Genomic DNA, 23150 nt, shown 5'->3' with positions numbered 1-23150 from the left:
ACATCGAAAATAAACACCAGAGGGACATGATTCGTTTATTTGTATGCTGTAAAGGTGCACGCTGTACCCAGCGGGGAGGGAAGCTTGTGGTCCCGTGCCAACTCTCCCGTTGGGTCATATGAAACTCTGCCTGTCTGTGGGGAAGGCTGAGGTCACAACCAGGGGAGCAGGGGAGCAGGGGAGGGGGGACATGGGAACGGGAGTTGTGGTTATATGGTGCATGAAGCTGGGTGAATGTGACCACAGTGGAGCGCATTGATACGGATGGAGCCGTCTGCTGCAGACAGACAGACAGACAGCCTGCAGTCACCACAGCTCCTGTCTGCTGTAAATTAAAGAGAATTAGGGGCCCCACCATTAAGACGATGACATCAGTGCACCATATGACTCCTTGCAATAAAAGAAAATGATGCTTAGGTTAAATGCTGCTTGCGGTGTGTGACACAGTAGCACTGAAATGTTTGTTTTCTGAAATTAAACTGTTGTGAATTAGCTTACAGGCCTGGGGGTGGGGTGGGGGGGGGGGGGTGCTGGCCATCAAATGACTCTGCTGAACACTGCATGTGAATCACGCTCAGTATTACCCACAATGCCATGTCAGGCATTAGCACAAGTTCAAATCTGACTATTTTGGGAGCACTTTTTAATCACGAGTGGCTCCCAGCAGCAGAACCACGCCCACCATGTCCAAATCATAGGGAGGGGCACACGTTGAATATCTCCACCGCTGCTTTAATGCTGTTCCCCAGCTCAGGCTGAATACAGACATCCAGACTGGGCAGAAAGTGCGCCTGAAACTCCACTTCCATATGACAGCACAGCTCAATGTATCCCATCCGGGTGTCAAAGTGTCAAACAAGGATGAGAAGCTGAATAAATGCACTACACACTGATAGCTTTTACTGCTCTGTGGAGAATAAAAAGGGGAAAGTCTGCAGCAATGAATAAAAAGTCAAACTCACCCTCTTCAGCAGATTTCATTTTCTTCTTTACGCAGAGAGAGACGTCTGAGATCAAACAGCTGCAGATGGGAGCGACTCCTTATCCATATAGCGGACTTTATATATTCCACAGCTGTTGCTCGGGATCCTCTCTCGCTCGTGTCGCCAACGAGAATGAGAAATAAAGTCAGAAGAGGCAAACCGGGGGAAAAAAGAGTCGCATCCACAGAGGAAGAGAATCTAAAAGAGATGCATCAGAAATATTAAACCATGTGGAATAAGATCATGGCTGGTGCGGACGTGTTCTCTTAGGAGAGCTACACTGTCGTCGCTTTGTTGAGATATCTGACTGTGCGTCGGGGGATCCTGGCTCTTCTGGGTCGCTGTGACGCACTGCTCCGGCGCACAGAGGTCTTCTGCGCTTTTAAACTCGGGGATCACCTCGGCGCCGGCGCACCGCCCCTCCGCGCTCTGACGCATACGACACGCCTGACCACCAGATGCGTCCAATGGAGATCCTCTCTGTCACACTGGGGTTTCCAGAGGCAAAGGAGGCCAATTAGAGACGCTGGCAGTGAAGCCTAAAGGCTCCGAGATGAGTGAAATAAGCCTCGGCACGGGAGAGCCGCATGCAAACATCCAGTGATAGGAACAAACATCCTCAACAGCTCTGTGCTGGAGCTGCACACGAGCCAGGCTGATCCTCCCTCTGGATGTAAAGTGGAGTTAAACTGACATAGTATAAAACACTATGATTAGTTGGTGACAGGTGTTAAAAGACACTCAGACTATGTCCTCATTATCCAGGACTGATTTAATGAGCACGGACAGCATTAATCTGCAGTTTCCATCTACTTTATCTACAGTATCTGTTCCCTTTGGCATCATTCACAATGGAGTCATCAATGTGCTGCTGCCAGACGTTAAATCTCCTAAATCAAGATTTATGTGCAGCCTAATCCTCACGAGCATTTTTACGTTAAACAGCTTCAATTTTCACCCAGAAAGAGCCATTCATCAACTGGTTACAGCCGACGGATGTTGAGTTAGAGGCTGCTGAGTTTACTGGAGCAGCAGAGACGAGGACAGGTGAGCTGAGGGGAAACATGCAGGAACATATAGCTCAAAAATGCTGCTTCATAAAGACACATATCAAACCTAAAGCCTCCTTCAGATGTTGCATGGGCGTCTCATGGGGTTTTGAAGCTATTGCAAAGGCAAATAATTGCTTTCCACTTCCTCCTGACAGACTGCTGCACGTCTGCAGGGCATAAAACACATAATTATCCATGCTTTCATAGAAGTACTATATAAAAATCAAGTCATATACCCAGTCATTTGACACGCCGAACTGAGAATCTTCATAAAGTTTTTTTCCATAGGCCGCTCTCTGCGGTCGGTGTATACTTATTCGGCTTCTCTCTCCTCAGCGTATTCACTCCCATGCAGGCAGGGTTGTTGCTATCTTTGGCAGGTCTGGGGCTCTCAGCAGCTGGCTCGTGGTTTCTGTGATGACAATAGTCACATGGTGGCTCTCGGAGAGTCTGTCCATCCCTGGAAGTGGGAAGCTGCACTACAACATCTTATCAACTGGCCCTAGTTGGTGTGATCCTTAGAGGTGGTGGACTAGTGTGTCACGCCGCTGCCACTCTCAGCCAGGGAGTGGGGAAAGGTCATTTCATGGTTTACGTCTTTAAAGTTCTCCTAGGCTTTTACTTCTGCGAATTGGGAAAACAACCTGCATCAAATGTTTCTTATGCACGTGCATTTGGATTGCTGATCTTGCCTTCAAGACTTTTACTGAATCACCACCTCAAACTATAATTTTGGTCCTTACAGACTTATTTTGCATGAGATTGGAGTATGAGGTCTTTGTCGAGAAGACAGGATATATCACTTCAGCATCTTCCTTGCCAACACTACGAGCAGTTACACAGTAAGCTGTTTTAAGTGACTTAATGGTACCTTTCCATTCCTTTCATTGGATAACCTGCAAAAGACAAATGTTGATGCGTGGCCCAAACACGTGTGCACATACCGGATGTGTGCTCTTACAGTGGAGGTATGGCTTTATTTCCAAACGTCTGTCCTCAAGGGGGTGATACAGAGCCGATCAGAGCGTTTCCATGACCGCAGTAGTAAACAAACACGGTGCTGTGCTTTCTGTACACAAGCAAGCGAACTTAGATGATAGGGATGTGTGTCTGAATGAAGAGGTGACGAACTATCATGTTCAGCTAGAGCTTCATTAATGGTCGGCAGTGGTTATTTTGAGCGTCGGGGAACCCGGACAGAAAGGGTCAACTTTCTGTTGTCGTTTCATGTTATATCACACCTTTAGCAGCAACGGTCGGTTTGTGTTGAGATCGTCAGGTGACACACGCGGGAAATCTATCTTGCGTGGCTCAAATTGTCCGCGTTACCATCCTTGCACGGACTATGTTTCTGCCCTAAGATCAGTCTCTATTTTAGTGCGAAAGGTGCAAAGTGTACGGCATCAAATCAAAATGCATCTATATCAAGGTAGGAACTGCTTCCTGAACTCTGCTGCACGGTTTCCTTCAAAGTAGAACTCTTTCATCCTCCTTCTGGGATTTTAGTGAATACTTGTAGAGCCTTTAATCCACATTTGTCCTCATTGTGCAACAACATGGCATGCATGCCCCACATCCAAAGCAATATTCCCTTTTCACCCACTGGGATCTTATTTTGGCTGAATTCTCTCCCCAGCAGAGCATCCGAGGGTGTGACGGCCCTTGTGAAATCCTAGCCGACGGTTTCATCATGGAGACGTGGCTCGCCGGCTGCCCAGTCATTTGAAGAACCCCACACGTTTCTTTGACCTCATGGAAATCTCACATGGGGCTGGGGGGGCCAGAGTGGGGCAGAAGAGGGGACTGCCACTCCACAGTTATGTGTAACTGAAGCATGTGCTCCAGTAAACACTTCCACCCGTCTGCAGTTAATAAATAGCTCCACTGCTGATTGACTCGTGGACTCTTCTACGTCAGGGCGGTGCTGGGGCTCGTAGTTTTTCCAGCCAGGCCTGGTGCTGGTTAGCGGACACCTTGGTAACAGTCCCTACAGACCGGATGGATCCAGAGCCACAAGTGAAAGAAGAGCAGCAGATAATGAGAAACAACACCAACGTCCTGCGTTGATAATGCAGACGCAGCAGAGTGAAGACAGAAAACTGTCTCTGATATCAACAAGCTGGTTTTGAATACTGGCACAAGAGACACTGACTGTTTTCAATACTGGGGCTGTTTTAATTCCCAGGGCAAAACTGTAAATCAAGTCAAGAAGCACTGAGCAGCAAAAGTTCAAGATACAGAGTAATGAGGTATTTTTATAGGCCGAGCCAGAGGTTAGCATCGCCCTGGTTTCCTCGACAGAAAGCCAACGGGTTCAACTGGATTTTAGATTATTGCAGAAAAGAAACTCTGTGGTGAACAGAAGTTATCAACACATTTTGTTCATCAAGAAAATCTTCACAAATGAACACGACTTTTCTGCCACAGCTGTAAATGACCGACACCTCCCACTAGGTTCCAACTGAGCTCGACGTTCGGCGTGACAACGCACGACAGCCGCTGTAGTCTCATTCAGCCGGAGACAATCAAAAAGTGCTAAACAGTTAGCAAGCAACAACAGGTAATGAAGCATCCGTACAATCCATACAGAAAGGGAAAAATACTACAAAGTACATCAGACGATATAAATACGTCACAGAGTTTTTTGCTAGAGTGCAGAGAAAACGACAAACGTGCAGAAAGGAGACGCGGCAACGGACAGTGCCAGCTTCCTCTCCCTCTTAAGCGTAAGTTTCTCTTGTTAGAAAGCGCCTTTTTCAAGACACGTAAAAGCTTAAAAATTCACAAATAGGGTATTAAATGTGAAAATGTATTGAGCTTGTGTTAACCCCAGAGCTTCTTCAGGCATCTTACTTAAAACCCATTGAAAAAATAAATCCATTGACTCTGAGACAAGGGAACCAGAAGTGCAAAAGTGCCAACTCATTTCTGGATGTGAGGGTTTGTTCCCGTAACGCTATTATTATTATTATTATTAAAGTAGGTGGCGGAGACCAGAAACAGAGCTAAAAGAGAGTGAACATTGAACTTACATTCATCGGATGCCCAGAAAAAAGACTCCAAATGAATGTGAACGCTCCGAGCCTGTTAGATGTATAAAAAATCAACTATGTGCTAACAAGTACGTCACATCAATTCCTGTGATGCCCTTGAGCAAGGCACCAAACCCCCGGATGCCTCTCTATCGGCAGCCCTCTCACTTTGACATCTCCCCATCAATGTACGTGTAGAGTGACATTTTTTTATTTCCCTTTGGGATTAAAAAAATGTGTCTTCTTGAAAGCTAACTTCACACATGGCTGAAGATTGTGTGTGTGCTCGGTTGCACCTGTAACAGACCTGCAACCTCGACCAACAGTGATGTCACAGTTTCCTGACACACGGTAGAGGTCATCCACGTCACCGAAGCAACGAGAGTAAGCCCAACCATCAGAGGACGGCAAAAACACAAGACTTCCAGCTGTTGTCAAGTTGCTCTCCAATACAAAGACGGACTTTCACACACATTATCGAGGGTGTAGGGCAGTGACACACAGGGCAGTCGTTGGGAAACTTGGACGAGCAGCAGTGAACTGGCTCAGGGTCGTCACTTAAATCCAGCAGGAACGTCTCGTTACCATGAAACAAGCGAACAAACCCTGTGGCACACTTCTTTGCTTGTCATTATTGCACATTAAGTGACGGTTTAAGACGGTTTACAAGTGAAAATACGTCGTTGCCATCACAAGTGTGTCGCATTATAACTGCGGCGGGTTTAACTCGCTGAATTCAAACAGTGTGAGCTTCACTTCGAGCCAACAGTGCAGCTTAGTGAGGAATACACAAACACAAAATCACCGCATCCCTCATGGTGCAATCCTGTCGGCTAATGAGTGACACAATGGTATTTGCTAATTTAATCAGACTGTATACCGTGTTGTGTCCAGGAAACATTTCAATACATTTTGGACGCCACGCCTCACTGTGATCCTCACTGTGATCCCCACTGCGTCGCCGTTTTGCCCGTTGTCCCGTCATTTAAAGAGAGTGGGAGGAGGTGAAGCATCTGCGGTCGGGGGTGGTCTAACTGTCACAAGCCCACGCATTTTTGTCGTCTGCCATCCCGTACTTGGCCACCGCCAAACTGTGCGAAAACTCTGCCCGGTATTAAGTGGTTTGGCCACGACGAGGTGGAAAAGACCTCAACTCTCCTCTCTTTCCACAGTCCCAACCCTCAAAATCCAGTGCCTGACTTTATTTGTGTCTCAACAGAAACACGACGGAACATTGGACGGCGTTGTAAGTTATTCATAAACTAAGAAACAACCCCGAAATGTTGGCGTTCCCGCTGCTGAATCACCTGTTTGTTTTGGAAAAACCAATTGGAAGGAAACTATAAAAAAAATATTACTGTACTTCTTTGTGTTACTGAGCCTCACACACCCCTCTCCCCATGTGCACCCAGGACGGCTGTTTTATAAAGTGTTTCTTGATATATGATAATAAAGCATTATAAACTGTCTCTAGGACCAGGAGTAGAGTTCGGGCTGTGCCCAGAAAACTGGTTTCAAGGGACATTAAGTAAGCTGTCGTTTCTATTAGCGACCCAAAAATGTGCAGGAACTTCAAAGGGGGCTTTCTCGCAGCTTCCAGTGACCTGAAAAGACACGAGCGATGGAAAATAAGGTGTTTAGAACTGAGTTCAAACTAAAAACTTGGTGTTACATATCACTTTGCCAAAACACTACAGGAATAATGCTGCTTTTGTCGCTGTTTCAGAAAGAAATATGGAGTTTTGGACGCCAGAAATCTCACCACCTGGTGATGTAATCATCGAGCCACTGGTATTAATCAACCTTGTATTTATATTACGGTCTGTTTGAGCCATCAGGGAGCACATATCTTTATACTGTGCCTTTAAAAAATGCCTGTTTTTTCTTTTTTCTCTTGGGTATTTTGAGCCTGACAGAGGAGCGGTGACCCCCTCGCCCACACCACACCCCGCCACCATCCCCGCTTTTACAGTCAGACTTCCTGTCTACCATCAATGTTCTCCTTTTTTCTCCGCCGCTGTGACGGAATCCCCTGCTCTGTTTCCTGTTGTGAAGGCCCGTTGCTTGGTTACAGCCGAGGGAGGAGTTTTCATCGCCAAGGGAGCGTTTGCAAAAAGGACGGGAGGTTCCTTTTCTGTCCCTGACGTCCCAAAGCTGTTAACTTGGGCACTAAACTAACTGAGCAGCAGCCCCTCCGAGGCGCTTTACAATCTCTCAGCTGTTGGTCGTGGCTGCACAGGCTCCACGTGCCCAAGGTCGTTTACATAAATCAAGAACGGAGCTAGTGTAGCTGCAGGGAAGTGTGGTTACCATAGACCACTTTGTTGCTCTGGTACACACTGAGGTAGGCCTGTGAAGCAGCCTGTGCACCGCCAGAATCCTGGTCTAAAAGAAATCCTTACAAGCATTTTAATGATAAAACAAGCACATAAGTGCAAAGTTAGCTGCGGCATTTTGCACATACTTCTTCACTCTGGTCAGAGAAGCAAGTGTACATTCATGCATGAAACAAACAAACAAACAAACAAACAAACGTGTGTGCACAAATAAGTTTTGTGTCGAAGCAAAAGTAAAGTCAGAAGTATTTAATTATCATCTCATCCTGTGGGAGGAAGGGGACAAGAACAATGCTATAGCTAGCACAGCTTTTAAAGGCAGTGATGTCGATTAGAAGAATTCACTCAGACAACGCTCTCTGAGAACATGTAAAGTCCCCTTTCTCTCAAAAAAGGGTTTTTCTTCTGTTTCTGCCCTCTAAAGATGTCCGACACTGACTTTAGTGTCTCGTTTTCACATCCCTCTCCTGAATTAGACGTCTGTGCGGCTAAACTTTAGTTGGAACGTCACTAATCCGTAAACCAATCGCTGTCTGAGATGTGAAACACTAATCGACGGGGGAACAACTTCCACACAACACCGGCAAAGAAGTCTGAAAGCTCTACTGCAGAGAGGAGACACACCGTCATCGCAGCTGTCAGCCACGGACAGTTACATGTTAACAAGCTGGCAAACAACAGAAACTAATAAAGGATGCTAATGACACCGTTCTGACACATCTGTCAGTCGACCATTTAAGTGCGGGCCCAAATAGCTAGCTGTTAGCAAACAACGCGTAGTGCAGTGTCGTGAAGCGTGAAGTTATTTGGATGCGCGGTTCTTTTTGTATTTTCTTTGTATTTATTTGTTCCTTTCATGAAAATGCTTTCCCATTACATCGTTCACACAATGATAAATTCAATTCACAGTTACAATACATTTAAACATTTACATGAACGGAAAGGAGCAGATAAGAAGAATACAATGCTTATATTTATCTGCAGCTTTTCAACATAACACACACGCGTGATCACCTCTCCCTCGCACAGTTATCACCAAATTAAAGATTAAACCTAAAGAACCGTTTATACAACACGTACATCCAGCTACTCGGTAGGTACGGTCGTAGATTCAAAGATGAACGCACTTCACATTTAAGTTGAACAGGTTTTTGTATTAGCAGTGAAAACTAAAGCATCAGAACCATCAGTTAAAGAAGTGTTAGCTGACGAGTGAGAAATGAAAGCTGGGTCGTTTCCATCCTCACAAGACTGAATCAACTTGCGGTTCACCACCCGACTCCTCAAATTCACCTTCATAAAAGAACAACACGTGTGAGAGACGTTGTCTGGAATGCTTGAACCTGGCAAAGACACAGACGCCGTTCGCAAGTAGCTGATATTGCAACTGTGATGTTTTCTGCGTAGAATAATTGAACGTTTTCTCCGGCTGCACTTCTGGAACGAGGACGAGCCGCCCTCCAACACATCTCAGCTCATCTACCCCACGAAGCCAGCCGGGGAGCATCATCCCCGGTAACTTTATCTCTGCTGGTTGTTGTTCCTTGATTCAAACAGGGTGCTGTGCAATTGAAGAACAACCTCAGTCAGAAGGAATACGGCCACAGAAGCCACTTAGCCGCTTAGTAACACGATCGCATAATGGCAGGTCTCCCTTCTGCACAGCAAAAATGTGAAGGGGTGCACTAATTTCACAAATGTTCCATGCATCTGAGATTCCTGCTGCGTCAGTGTTTTGTATCCCACTTATGGCTTGGATCAAATCTAGTCCATACAGAGAAGTGAGTTTGTGTGTGTGTGTGTGTGTGTGTGTGTGTGTGTGTGTGTGTGTGTGTGTGTGTGTGTGTGTGTGTGTGTGTGTGTGTGTGTGTGTGTGTGTGTGTGTGTGTGTGTGTGTGTGTGTGTGTGTGTGTGTGTGTGTGTGTGTGTGTCTCGTCCTAGAGGGCTTAAAATTAAGTTATCGACGACAATTTGTTGCACATGAGATGAAACACTTGATGATAAACGTCCCGTAAGAGCGACACTGTTGTGTTCCTGCACATAGCACTGTTAATCCTGAGCACGCAGCGTCGTATTCAGGAACATAAAGTCTCAGCTGTCGGCTCTGCAGTCTGTCTGGAGTCATCGGAGCAGGTTTAACATCATGCACCGAATGTGTGTAAACATTTGAAACCCAAAGTGCTGCAGGGGAGGAAAACGCGGCGGACGTATGAGAGCTCTGGAAATGGTTTTGACTGTGATTAAACCTAAAGCGAACAAATACAAACATGAATCAGCATTTTTGTTCCAGAGCCAGAGCGATGTATCGGCGAGCAAACATCGGCCTCTCACACACACACATCGGTTTCTATCGACGTATATGTTCTAAAAACCTTTTTATACAGAACATATAACGCAGATAATTAAGGTTTTTGGTGGTTTAAAAATTGTGTCGTATAGCTATTTACTTTATTTTTATTTATTTAAATGAACAGTAATTAACTGATACTTAACACACAGTAGTGTTTAGCTATTTACTTTATTTTTATTTATTTAAATGAACAGTAATTAACTGATACTTAACACACAGTAGTGTTTAGCTATTTACTTTATTTTTATTTATTTAAATGAACAGTAATTAAATGATACTTAACATACAGGACTGTTTAGCTATTTATTTATTTTATTTTTATTTATTTAAATGGATAGTAATTAAATGATACTTAACACACAGTACTGTTTAGCTATTTATTTTATTTTATTTATTTAAATAGACAGTAATTAAATGATACTTAACACACAGTACTGTTTAGCTATTTATTTTGTTTTTATTTATTTAAATGACAGCAGCTGACTTATACCGAGCATGATGTTTATTTGGTTATTTACTTTATTTTTAATTTATTCTTATTTTCTCAGTTTTCATTTCTAGAAATTGGTAGCAATGTTATATACAGTTTAATATTTTTTTATTAGTTATTTAGCTGTGGCATTTATTTAATTTAATTAATTATTTAATTATGTATTATTCATTTATTTAGTTATTTGTCTAAGAAAGGAACCTTTTTGGTGCTTTTGCAGAGTCATGAGTGCAAAATTGGGGCTCAAACGAAATTTTTGAAATTTAATTCAAACTCAAATATTCACTTTATCAGTCGCCATAAAGGTGTTCTGTCATTTTGTCCCCATTAAAATCAGCATCTGTCTTTAAAATCCTGTATCTGTCAGCTCCTACTTTTTTATTATAGTGATAATAATAATAATAAAAAGAGTTTATATATTAATAATATATAATATTTATATAATATCCTCTTTAAATAAGAATAAAGCCAAAGGTCAAACACCTCAGACTTTCTCAGTTCTTCACAGTTCTGGTCTCTCTACTGATTTGTTGTATATATTATTATTGTTTATTATTTATAGCACACTGTGCACTGTATATATATATATATATATATATATATATATATATATATAAACACTATGTATATATAGGATCCTATGTATGTTATGTCCAAAGTGTTTATTTGCTGACTCACTGCTGCTGTTACAGAATAATGTCCCAGTCTGGGATCATTAAAGTAACTCTATTCTTATATAATCCTGAATACTTGGGCACAGAAATATGATTATTGGACCACTCCGGTGTGTTAAACGCAGAATAGTTGATGATTTTTGAAATGACAAACTCATCTATGTGCTGATGGAGATGCATCATGTGCTGAATGATGTTTCTGGTAATGGTGACGCTTGTTTTCTCTGTATCTGAAGAACATTTTCTCTTCTGTGAGCACTTTCTTCGTCTTCAAGAGCACTTTGAGGTTCCCTGGACACGTGAAACTACGGGGGCACTTAGTCTCCGGCGTCTCTTCTATAAAAAAATAGTTTTTTACAGATGTTTTAAAACTCTTCGGCTTTGTTTTCCTGACTCACTCGCAAACAAACGCTGTGCCTTCAGATGGACGTAGGAGCTCAGCTGCGATTTCAAAAGGCTTTTAACGAGAGTTGCGTTTATCCGTCTTCTTGGCTTTTGTCGTATTTTATGGATTTTTAAAACCATCTTTGAAAGTTTTGCGTCTAAATTTCATCCTTTCGTAATGAGAAGAAGACCCAGACTGATCTCAACGTTACATCGTTTCATCAAGACGCAAAAACTAAACGCAAGACATGAAGATGCTTCCAACAAAGACAAACTGCTCTTTGTTACCATACAATAAATCATTAGTCGTATGAACATTATCCGCTCCATCAAAGCTCCTCGAGCGTGCACATGAGCTGCAGCTGCTCCGGAAAACACACCGCAACCATCTTCCGTGGACGTACACGGCGTAGGAACAGTTAAATACGACCTACGAATACGAATACAGAGTGAAAACGAGGAGATGAAAGAGAACATTTCTTAACATGTTAAAGCCAGCGGACCATCACATTCATCACTCGGTCACTCCTCCATCCACAAAGTACTTCCTGCTCCGCGGGGAGAAATTGATAACACATTGTCTGTTTGCTCCATGACTGCCTTAGATTACAAAGTGAAATCTATGGGGTTTTTTTTAAACCGTAGACATTAAATCTTCTTCCAGTGTTCATATTTAAAGGCACAATCCCTTATGACAACGTGAGCATGCTGAACAACCCTCTCTTTACGTACACGGAGGCTTCATCATGTAAAGATCCCCTCCAGATGTGTTTTAAGGCGCATGCTCTGCTCTGAATTATAACTGGTTTCTGATTTGGTTGCTTCCCACAAAATGGTTCAATTACCCTTTTTAAAAAAAGCTGAAAATGACATCTGCATTTCAAACGTTTAAAGAACATATTTAGTCGTGGATTACGTTTGTTTTTGACGTGTCACAAGGCAAACAAACGTTCACCCAGGAGGCCGCGGCTTGTGTCGCACGTGACACCGAAAGTTTACTTTACTTAACTTGCATATGTCCTTAATTTCAGTAACATCCACTTATTTTAAACTCAAACCATGATCTTTTCCTAAACCTAACCAAGTAGTTGGTACAAGGACGAACTGGAACAAACTTAGTCCGTGGGAGGAATAAAGTTTCCCCTCTTTATGTAATGGAGACGGCAGTTTAGTTGTAAGGGAGCATGTTTTTGTGTACAGTGTTGGTTTTAGTCAGGGCCACATAGCATCTTAGCATAGCATCTTAGCATAGCATCTTAGCATAGCATCTCAGCATAGCATCTTAGCATAGCATCTCTTACGCTTGAGGCTCTGCCTGTGAGTTTTGTCTCGATGACAATGGCATTGACGTTAGCTTGGTGGCTACAAAGCTAACTACAAGGTCATGCTGTTACAGTGATGCATGTATGTAAACACTATTTTATCTCCTTTTGTTTGTTGGATGGACTTTCTAGCCTTCTGACTACTCAAGGCGCTTCTCACACTACTTGTCACATTCACCCGTTCACACATGCGGTTCAGTGTCATGACACGTCGACATGTGGACCGGGGGAGCTGGGGATCGAACTGCCGATCTCTCAAACAGAGGATGACCCACTCCACCACTGAGCCACAGCCGCCCCGTTGTTGTTTTGCTTTCTTCTGTCTCGTTTCGTCTTTATTCTTATTTCTGTCCCATGTTCCTATATAATATATGTGTTTTGTGTAGCGCTCATCACACCACACAGACATTCACACTGAGGGCAGTGGACATCTACAGACCATCTCATCTAACCATTTACACCACATTCACACACCCATGCGCAGCACGAGGAGCAATTCAGGGTTCAGTGTCTTGCCCAAGGACACTTCGACATGTGGACCGGGGGAGCTGGGGATGGAGGACGACCCACTATGTCACTGAGCCACAGTCGCCCCCATGTAGTGCGCAGCACACCAATAAAAATAAATCTATAATTATAGTAATGCTGCTACTCACAGGAAAACAAATTAAGATTAAAGGGAATACATGAATTGTTTTGCTGCATTTAAAAATGTCAAAGCCCAAGTACACAAAATGTACTTTTGCACAACATTTTCCTATTAAAGTGCCTTTAAAACATGTAATTTTAGTACAATGGGGAGCTCCAGTCACGAAGGTTTCTAAAGTTTAATAATATGCACATGTCAAATTATATTACTGCGCTGAGAGGAAACTGGTCAGGGGGGATTTCACGACCTTCATATCCAGTTATGAGCTTCCCAACAGTCATATTTGTGGTTTTTGTAATTTCAGCAGAGCAGCAATATTTACATAAACTTAACTTGAATCAATATCTCTAAAAGGTCAATGGGATTTTTGAAGTGCATTTGTTTTGAATGCTGCTTTACCCTGAGCCAGATCCTCCTCAGTGGAGGGTTTGGTCTCTATCTCCATCTAGTGGCCACATGATGAACTTCATGATGATTAAAAACCTGGAGTTTCTGTTACTGTAGACCAGGGGTGGGCAATTCCGGTCCTGGAGGGCCACTGTCCTGCATGTTTTAGGTTTCTCCCTACCCTAACACACCTGAGTCCAACAATAATCAAACTGTGACGAGCTTCAGCTGCTTGATAACAAGCAAAGCATTAGAATCAGTGTGTTTTAGAGCAGAGAGAAACCTAAAACATGCAGGACAGTAGCTCTCCAGGACGGGAATTGCCCACCCCTGCTGTAGACCAGGGCTGTCAAACTGATCCAGTAAAGGTTCGTGTGGCTGCAGGTTTTCAGTCCAATCAAGCAAGAACACACCTGATCCAACAAATCAACTGTGTGAAGACAGTTCAGGTGAGTGAGTAAGTCGAGTCAGGTGTGTTTTTGCTTGGTTGGAATGAAAACCTGCAGCCACACGGCTCTTTACTGGATCACTTTGACACCCCTGCTGTAGACCCGGGGTGGGCATTACCGGTCCTGGAGCCACTGTCCTGCATGTTTTAGGTTTCTCTCTGCTCCAAAACACCTGGTTCTTATGATGTCCTCGTTAACAAGCAGCTGATGCTCGTCACAGTTTGATCATTGTTAGACTCAGGTGTGTTGGAGCAGGGAGAAACCTAAAACATGCAGGACAGTGGCCCTCCAGGACCGGATTTGCCCACCCCTGCTGTAGACTTAGAGATAAAAGGGAACTTTTTTAGGCATCTGCCGTCTCTTTTTATTATTCATTAATCAATAACAATATTATAAATAACAGACATACTTTTAGAAATCGCAGTGTAGGACATGGAAAACAAGTCGAAAAGAGAGAAACGTTCATACAACATCTCAAACACAGAACAAAGATCTCAACAGAAAACACAGGAATCGACATTTTAGGAATCGCTCTTCATGAGAATTTAAATCAGGAATTTAAAACTTAAACTTAAAAAAAAAGTGTTGCAGTCACACCAACTCTTTTCCAAATAACTAACTATCCCATTTGCTTTGTTTTTCATATAGTGTAGCTACATTTTACAGTGCGGTTGCCACAATTTAAAGTGAATAATACAGCTTTGTTTAGGAATGATCGACTCGAGTTTAACTCACTTATGATTCGGAAAGAAAGAAATGACAACCTGACTAACAAACATAGCTAAACTACTGAACTGTCTGTTTAAAAGGTCTGTTTTTCCTTTACTGTGCTCAAAACAGTTCACTTACAGTACACGGAGTGAATGATAAAACTCATTCCTCCTTTAAAAAAAGAGCTGAATGTCAACGTCCGCTACGGGGCCAAAGTCACATCCAAGCCCAGGGGAGTCATATCGTCAATAAAGGCCTAAAAATATACAGCCATCAGTGTTTCAGGGTCCTTCGCTTTGACTTTTAAAGCAGTATTACTTTCAGAAAAAACGTTTTCAAGAGAAGAACAGCGGAAATTCGAGCTCCTGGGAGTTCAACAAACACCAGCTGAAACCTCCGATTGACTGTTTGAACATCCAGTGATGTGAGATGCAGCTTCGGTACACCGACGTACATCATAAGGAGGCACAAAGCGAGCTGCCGTGTCCACCGACAGCCATCGCAAATGTAAAATTAAGCGTTATAACCAAGGTTGAATATGCTGATACAATGATGCTGTGGAGTGCTGGTTTTATGCTACAGAGATTATGATTGTTGATGCCTCTCTAAAGGACGTAAAGCAGCGAACGCATGGGAGTCCCAGCATTGTCTGTGCGAGTGTCATCGTAAATGTTCTGATTTAAAGAGTTAAACGCAGCAAGGCTTTACACCGACGGATCAGAGCTGCGCGTAAAGGCTTTATTTACATCAACATAGGAAAACATTAAAACATTTCTTTTCTTTTAAAATGATCCTCAACTCTGGTCGGCAACTGTAATTAACACCTAGAATAAAAAATAACACTTAAAAAAGTTCTGAACGCCGCATAGAAAAATGGAAAGAAATGCGCCCAGACCGTATAAAACGACATTTGAAACTGATTTGTTTGAAATGCTTTAAAACAGAAGAACGCAGGTCGACCCTTTTCCAACAAAATGGGGGTCAAGTTCCGAGTGCGGTCACTTCGTTTGTGTGACTAAATCCTTTCGTTGTCTTTTTTTATGTGCTCCTTTTGTTTCAAGTAATCCCAAGTCTCAGTGACGTAATCCAACGAGCGCTTCGTCTCTCTCCGTTTTCAGTCGTTCCAGTGGTTCCTTACCTGTCCGTCACTCAGCGAGTAAAAAAAGTGCTGAAAATAAAAACCAAGCAGTAATCCGAGTTTGGCTCATGAGGAAAGTTTGGAGTAGCTCGGTGGGGAGAACTTGCGTTTCAGGTACTTGATTATGTAGAGAGGAAGACAGCTGACCAGCGTGATGGCGGACACCTTCCACAGGAAAGGCCAAGTCGTGATGAAGGACAGGTCTGGGAGAGCAAACAGAAGAGAAACAGCTTGAATACACACGTGTTAGTGTTGTGACTGCAGAGGAGGAGGCGTTCAGTCACGTAATGAAGGAGTCAACGTCACTTCATCACAAGAGATGAAGCAACATGAGCAGCTGAGATGCAGAAAGTGATGCAGGCCCGGATGCATTCGTCACAGCACTCAAACTGAATTATGAAATAAATGATGAAATAAACGACACAAGACCATAAAAGAGCTGCAGTGTAGGGATTCATATTAATCCTGAAAGTTAGAACATTTCTGTCCGGAGCAGAAGCAGAAGCGCTCTTTTCTGTGAATCTCGGGAAATTGACTTGTTTTTATGTCGTGTAACTTCAGCCACACTCAACGTGCACTGGTCATATTTCAAGAAGCACTAAATGCAACAAGGACAAATGTGCACAAACAGAATGAACAGAAGATAAACTTTAAACTTAGCTGCGAGGAATATAAAAAGCCAAGTTCACTGCCTGTGATCTGTCTGCAGAGAACAGCCTCAGGAAAATGATATTTTACCGTTTTTCACTGTATAAACCAACTAAATTTGTTAAAGAAAGTTATTTGGAGTTTTCAAAGTCAGTGTATTAAACTGAGACTGTTTCCATATTCTCAGGAGTTAAAGCAAGAAATTGTTTGAGAGCCTGAAAAATTGGTCGCACTGAGCTGCAGCCGCTGGAGCTGATCAAGGCCATTCTATTCAGGGCGCACTCACACTGTCCATCCGTACCGTGCCCAAGCATGTTTCACAGAGTCTAGTTCGTTTGACCAGTGTGAGTGCAACCGTACCGCACCTAGGAGCGTTTGGGAGAGGTGGGCTTTTGTAAAGCAGGTTTGCACATGTACGAGCACGAGCGTGCGCACGTGTACGAGCATGAGGCCTACGGCAGTTCTGACGTAATTTCCTGTGCGCCTGTTGGGACATAGAAAAAAGAAGGACGGACCATGGGCGGGCATTTAAAACAATGGCGGCGAAAGGTTCACGTTGGTGTGATGCGGAGGTGGAGTGTTTACTGCGGGCGGACAGTGTGAGTACGCCCTTAATTTTATAGTTTAAAACATAAATGTCACCATTTGATCTATGTTTTAAACCGTACTCTAAAGGATTTACATAAAATATATTTCTGCAGTGATACGTACATTTTATGCTTATTTGGTTTACAACTAGAACGTAACCATATTATACAGTATTTCTTGGAAAACAGGGAATAGGGGAACAGGGAATTAAACCCTACTGCAGTACATACGACATAAAAAAAACAAACTTAAATGAAAAAGACAAAATGATGACACGGTTAAACATCACAGGAACAAACAGAAAAGACAAATACAGAGAGATGCACGAGGGGATGAGGAGATTAATTGACAGGCTGCACACCTACCAAGGAAAGCTCCGAGGGACACCCTGCCTATGCCTGTTGCAACGTACAGAAGCAAAAGAAACGCAGCAGAAACAGAGTGAGTGTAGTACAAAGGTTAGCAGTGAAGAGAGGAACAACAGACAGACAGACACAGACAGAGAGGGAGGCAATAAAAGCACAGCGCCGAGGGCTGAGCTCCTGCACAACACTTGGGTGTCAGGTAGTGTTTCATCAACATTAACACAAAGCAGGTGCAGTGAAGGAGCTCACTCATTCAACTGTGGACTTAAAGTAAAGTTAGTAAAGTTATCCTTCTGTATTGAAAGCTCACTGAGAGAAAGTCAGAGCAGGGTGTTACAGAAAAGAAGAGCTGGAACTCATTAGCTGATCGATGGAAACATCTATAAGCACCTATTCTAACAATTGTTTGATCATTTTAGCTTCACAAATGTGAGGATTTGCTGATTTTTTGTGTCGCAGGAGACGTCAAACTGGACTTCGTTGGGTTTTGGGCAGATCATCTTTCAAAACAAGCAATTTGAAAACTTCATCTTGGGTTCTAGGAAAGGAGTGTTTGTGACATTTTATAGAGAGGAAGTGTGGCAAAGTGTAAGGAAACCATACACGACGGGTGGCTGGAGAGGTGCCAGTTCATCTCCTGGGCACTTGCTGTTGAGCAAGGCACCGAACCCCCAACAGCTCGGGGCGCCGGTCACTGGCAGCCCCCTCGCTCTAACATCTCTCCATTAATTGCATGTATATAGGTCCTGTCTGTGCATGTGTGTGTATTTTGGGCCTGTGTGTGTGTGTGTGTGTGTGTGTGTGTGTGTGTAACATGAATAACAATAATAAATTCCTTTATTTGCGGCACAAATAAAGGAATTCTTCTTCTTCTAAAATATCCTTCAACTACTTTTAAGACACTGTAGAGACGACGGGGGACTGTTGAGAGATGGAAACTCCTCCAGCGAGCTCTTGTTCCTCCTCTACAACACTTAATCAGCACATGACAAAACGTAAGTAAACTGCTGATGTGCCTCTCTCTCATATTTGTTTCTGACTCATGTTGAAGTCTTTTGTAGGTTCAACAGTTTTAATGAAGCCAGGGCTCATGACACTATTCAAAAGCAGTTTCATAAATGTATTTTTGAATTAAACAAAATAGATACTTACCAAAGTACTCGTTAAGGAAGGCGAGCGAGGCGAGGTAGCAGCCCAGGCTGAAGAACTCGGCCACCACCATGAGCCAGTGCCATGTGCGGATGGTCAGCGCCACCATCAGCAGCTCGGTCAGGATGAGCGCTGTGAAGGAGATGGCGACCACGTGCACGAACTCGGACTCAAACAGCACCAACGCGCCGTACATGAGGATGCCACCTGGTGGCGCCAAAGAAGACAAGCTGTAACCGAAACCAATTTAGGTGTTTTCAAAGCTAAACGAGGACCAATATGAAGGGGGTTGCGTCTCTTTTTGAGTATCTTTCTGCAGAATATCTAAATTATTTTATGCATTCTTTCTTTCTTAACATTTTTACGTGGTCTGCTCCACAATCAGCTGACTGGGACACTGAGTTAAGGATGAATGTGTCTGCAGAAGAGGGTAAAAAGATGCACAATGTGATCCAGTGTGTCTCTGTGTGATTAACATCTTTAAGTGTCCAGACGCTCACTCATCTTTGGGCGCCTACTGTATCTTGATAGCCCTCCGTTTTTATTATAACACAACACAAATTGAGCGTAATAGCGTATAACTGATCACATAATTGCTTTTTCATGCAGTCTTCACGCGGCACATTCCAGCGAGTCACACTCTGTAATAAATTAAGCTGGATTGGTCTCTAATATTTTCCTCCTCTGCCGTCGTCCTCTCGTATCGTCTGCACGTCCCCTTTTTTTGCCTCCTTCTTCCCCAGACCCGGTTCTGGCCTTTAATTAAAAAACCTTGAGCTGTCAGGAAGTCACGCTCGAGCGGGAACATAGATCTTTCTCACACGCTGCATGGCTTAGCGATTACAGAAATATCGATTTACTGGACGGACAAAAGCCTGCATGTAAAAGGGGACGGCGGTTGGAAACCTAAGATACTGAGAAACTGACTGTCCGGGAGTTTGAAGGGGGCCCGGGGTCCCTGGTATTAAGACACCGTAGAAATTATGAAATGGTGGTTCGAGAGTTTCTTTGAAAGTCTCAGTGACACAGCGGTCATTCTGTAACATCTATATATCTATAATATAACTCCTGTACCTTACCTTGATACACACTGATCAAAACCCAAATGAGGAAAGTCTTGAAAGACAGTGAACGCCCCTGAAAGAGAGAAACACCATCCACGAGTTAGGCGAAGAAAATGCAGACAAAGAGGATTTATCGAGTCAAACACACACATATTAATAGAGGCGCTGTACCTTGGTGAGGTCTTTATAAAGCTCCGGGTAGAGAAGCGCCATCTCTGGCTTCACATCCTGGTCCAGAACCAAGGAGAAGACAGGGAACATGGTGTACATGGTGGCATACCTGCACACAACAGAGATGTGTTTATATTTTAGAGGATGGAAAACCACCCACCGTGCTCACATCATCAAATACACCCACACATCTGTGCTGCGTTGTTGTGAGGCTGTTACGAAATCAGCCATTGTTGCCTTTTATATCTCTGCTGTATTTAAGAAATGACTAACACTAGGGCTGTACCGAACACTGACGTTCAAATTCTAAATCAACATGTTTTTTCTACTGATTCTGCTGAGACCTGCTATTTCTGCACAATTGCGGACAAAGATTAGTCAGGGCTGAACGATTTTGCAAAAATATCTAATTGGGATTAAATTGCATTGTTTTCTGATACTGTGATTTACAGGAACGATCCGTTTTACAACCTTATTATCATTTTCATTGAAAAAAAAAATAATGATTATAGTGTGATACAAACAATCTTGAGTCTGTAGAATATGATGTGTAGGTCAGCACTTCTCCGCAGCACCACATTATTTAATTTAAAAAGGGTTTTTTGACACATTTCACCTTTGAGAAATATTCTGTCAGGCAATTTGAGAATTGCAGTCGGCCATACTGCGATTTTGTTTATTAGTGTTATATACTATTCGTAGAATTACAGTTGTAGATTCCAGAGGTGGCTGCGTAGAACTGTTTTCAACATTTCCAATAAATCCAGAGCGCTGTAAAGTCCAAAAGCCTTTCAAAAACAACATTTTCACTGTGTGTCAAAGGGAGGAAGGCCCCTGTTTTAACGGCGCTAACAGCAACATAAATTACAGACACAATTAAAACAATAAGTCCTTTTTTTAAAACCACATTACGACATTGGGAGAAGATGCATACCCGACCATGAGGAATCCCTGGTACAAGGGCACAGAGGCAAAGTAAAACACAGAGGAGAAGACCGCCTGAGGATAGACAAAAAATAAACTGTCATAAAGTTATTCAGGAACTTTCTTGTTGTCTGTTGTTTTCACACACTGTGGAAAATTGTCTAATTACAAACAGGACCATTAATTGAAAACAGACATCAAGAACAAAACTTCAACAAACTTCAAGTACTGAAAAATACTTTATAATTTTTGTTAAATCATGAGGGGACACATTTTTATTTTACCTTCGTTCAGCAAAACAAACTTTGTCTACCAGACATTGTGTTGGTGATTTAATGATCCCTGTACCTGCATGGTGGAGATGATCATGCCTCTGTGCATGACGAACTGTCCCAACGCCGCGGAGCGCTTGTAGCTGTTCCTGCCGTGAACCATGAGCAGGCGGCCGATGTGCTTAAACTGAGTGATGGAGAAGTCCGCAGCCAGAGACGCCTGCTTCCCTTCCTGTTCGCACACAGTACAGGCTAATTCATGCTACAGCTGGGTCGTAAAACATCAAAGTATTTAGGCGCCAGCTGCTTCTAAAGAACCTGATAAAAACCTAAAGGCAGATACAGTATGTTCAACTTGAGTTTCACAGGAGGCACGGATGCCGTTAGTTATCATCAGGACATCTCTTCACGCTGTTAACGGTCGTTCCCGTACTACTGAAGTTCTTTACAGTTTAATAAGATGTGTGGTCTTCTGGGAAATCATCATTTTTACTACTTAATAAATTGAGTGCTTAATATATTTATTCAAAACTAGCAGAGTTCAGAGACCCTAATCCCGGATAACACTTGACTCATCCTGATAAAGGCAATATCATATCTTAATAACACATTTGTTTGTTCGCTGTTTCTGTATTTTATGGAGGCCTTTACCTTTCCTTCGATTCCGATACCACAGTCTGCCGCCTGGATCATACTGACATCGTTTCCTCCATCACCTGCCACAAAATAAAATCGCATGCATATTATTTTACAATAATTACTTGGGGTTATAAAAGTAGCAGACTTTGCTGAGTGCTTCTCTTTAGGCCCAAGTTCTTTATTCGTATCATGTGTGCAACAATTACAGAGGAGGAGTCATTTAATTAAAGAAAATCATCAAAGTAAAAGCAAAATTTGAATGTAAGACATAATAGCACAAGTAAAATTATAGGGCAGACATGTAAACACAAATAAAAGTTATATACATTTATGTAGACAGTAATGCAAATGAATGAGCTGAATGAAAATATGCATATTCATACTGAAAAGTAATAAATATACATACACACACTGGTGTAAACAGTCTGTAAAAGAGGAAGTCAAGTATATAAAAGGTAAAGTGACAGCATAATGTCTCAGTGAGCTTTCACTGCCATCTTGTGGATAAAAGCTTTATTATTTGCTCTGGAGGCTGTGTGTGTGTGTTACAGTAATATCCATCCATCCTCTGCTCGAATGCATCGTCAGCACTTTGCTCAACATCAGTGCAGTCCTATAGTCACTCTCACACATAGTTTCTTCCATTCATCAAGTACAAAACAAACAGTTGGGCTGGGTACTTAAATAACCTGTCCAGCATTTCCATCCTTTAGGGACTGAGCTGAACCTACACAGACATTTCGCCCCCGACAGGATTTCCCAGGCTGTCTGTGGACGGCTTTAACACTCACCTATGGCGCAGGTTCTGTTGGCCGTGTGCTGCTGGAGGAGCGTGACGATCTGGGCCTTCTGAGTCGGGGAGCAGCGACAGCAGACCACCGCTGGACACTGACATGCCAGCTCTACAAACTCGTGCTCGTAATACCGCAAGCACACCTGCAACACAACAGAGATGGAGATAGAAAGCACAGTTTACTGGACACGAAAAGTTCCAGATGTATTGAAGCATAAAAAATGACTAATATGTTGTGGTGAATTGATTTCCTCTCTGAATCCTCAAGGCCTTGGTTGAACTCCAAAGTATTGGTTTTGGCTGAGGAGTACTTTTTATTCTCTCGTCGCCATTTTTGGCTTCGTCCTCAGCATCATCTGCGGCGCAAAGAAATGTCACAGTGTGCTTCACTGTGTTGTAGTACCTCTAAGGAGTCTCCAGAGATGACCAGAGCACAGTCATGTTTCCTTCTGAAGGCGTTCAGCTCCAGATGGGCCTCCCCTCTGCTTGAGACCTGCTCGAGAGCAACATAATACAATTAGCCATGAGGACATTTAGGCTTTTTGTCATCTCCCATTACGTAGGTGCTTTATGATTACAG

General features: G+C 43.0%; 2 protein-coding genes across 3 annotated transcripts in view; both read right to left on the bottom strand.

Annotated features, from left to right (window-relative positions):
- The window catches only part of nfatc1 (nuclear factor of activated T cells 1), a 48935-nt gene extending 47616 nt beyond the window's left edge, over window positions 1–1319 (bottom strand). The window contains exon 1 of the mRNA XM_083925013.1: window positions 963–1319. Within this exon, the coding sequence (XP_083781139.1) occupies window positions 963–981 (19 nt within the window). The 5' untranslated portion in view covers window positions 982–1319. The remainder of the gene's footprint in view (window positions 1–962) is intronic.
- A 13216-nt stretch (window positions 1320–14535) lies between these two features.
- Window positions 14536–23150, bottom strand: part of atp9b (ATPase phospholipid transporting 9B) — a gene marked incomplete at its 5' end in the record, with an annotated part of 49062 nt that continues 40447 nt past the window's right edge. For both annotated transcript variants that reach the window (XM_083925866.1, XM_083925867.1), the window contains 9 exons: window positions 14536–16160; window positions 18711–18914; window positions 19787–19844; window positions 19943–20051; window positions 20877–20941; window positions 21215–21370; window positions 21790–21854; window positions 22569–22713; window positions 22974–23063. In XM_083925866.1, the coding sequence (XP_083781992.1) occupies window positions 16024–16160; window positions 18711–18914; window positions 19787–19844; window positions 19943–20051; window positions 20877–20941; window positions 21215–21370; window positions 21790–21854; window positions 22569–22713; window positions 22974–23063 (1029 nt within the window). In that variant the 3' untranslated portion in view covers window positions 14536–16023. The remainder of the gene's footprint in view (window positions 16161–18710; window positions 18915–19786; window positions 19845–19942; window positions 20052–20876; window positions 20942–21214; window positions 21371–21789; window positions 21855–22568; window positions 22714–22973; window positions 23064–23150) is intronic.

Source organism: Echiichthys vipera (genome assembly GCF_963691815.1).
Source record: "Echiichthys vipera genome assembly, chromosome: 13".
Taxonomy (NCBI): domain Eukaryota; kingdom Metazoa; phylum Chordata; class Actinopteri; order Perciformes; family Trachinidae; genus Echiichthys; species Echiichthys vipera.
The sequence above is the reverse complement of the archived record's forward strand: the minus strand, read 5'-3'. Positions and strand labels throughout refer to the sequence as shown.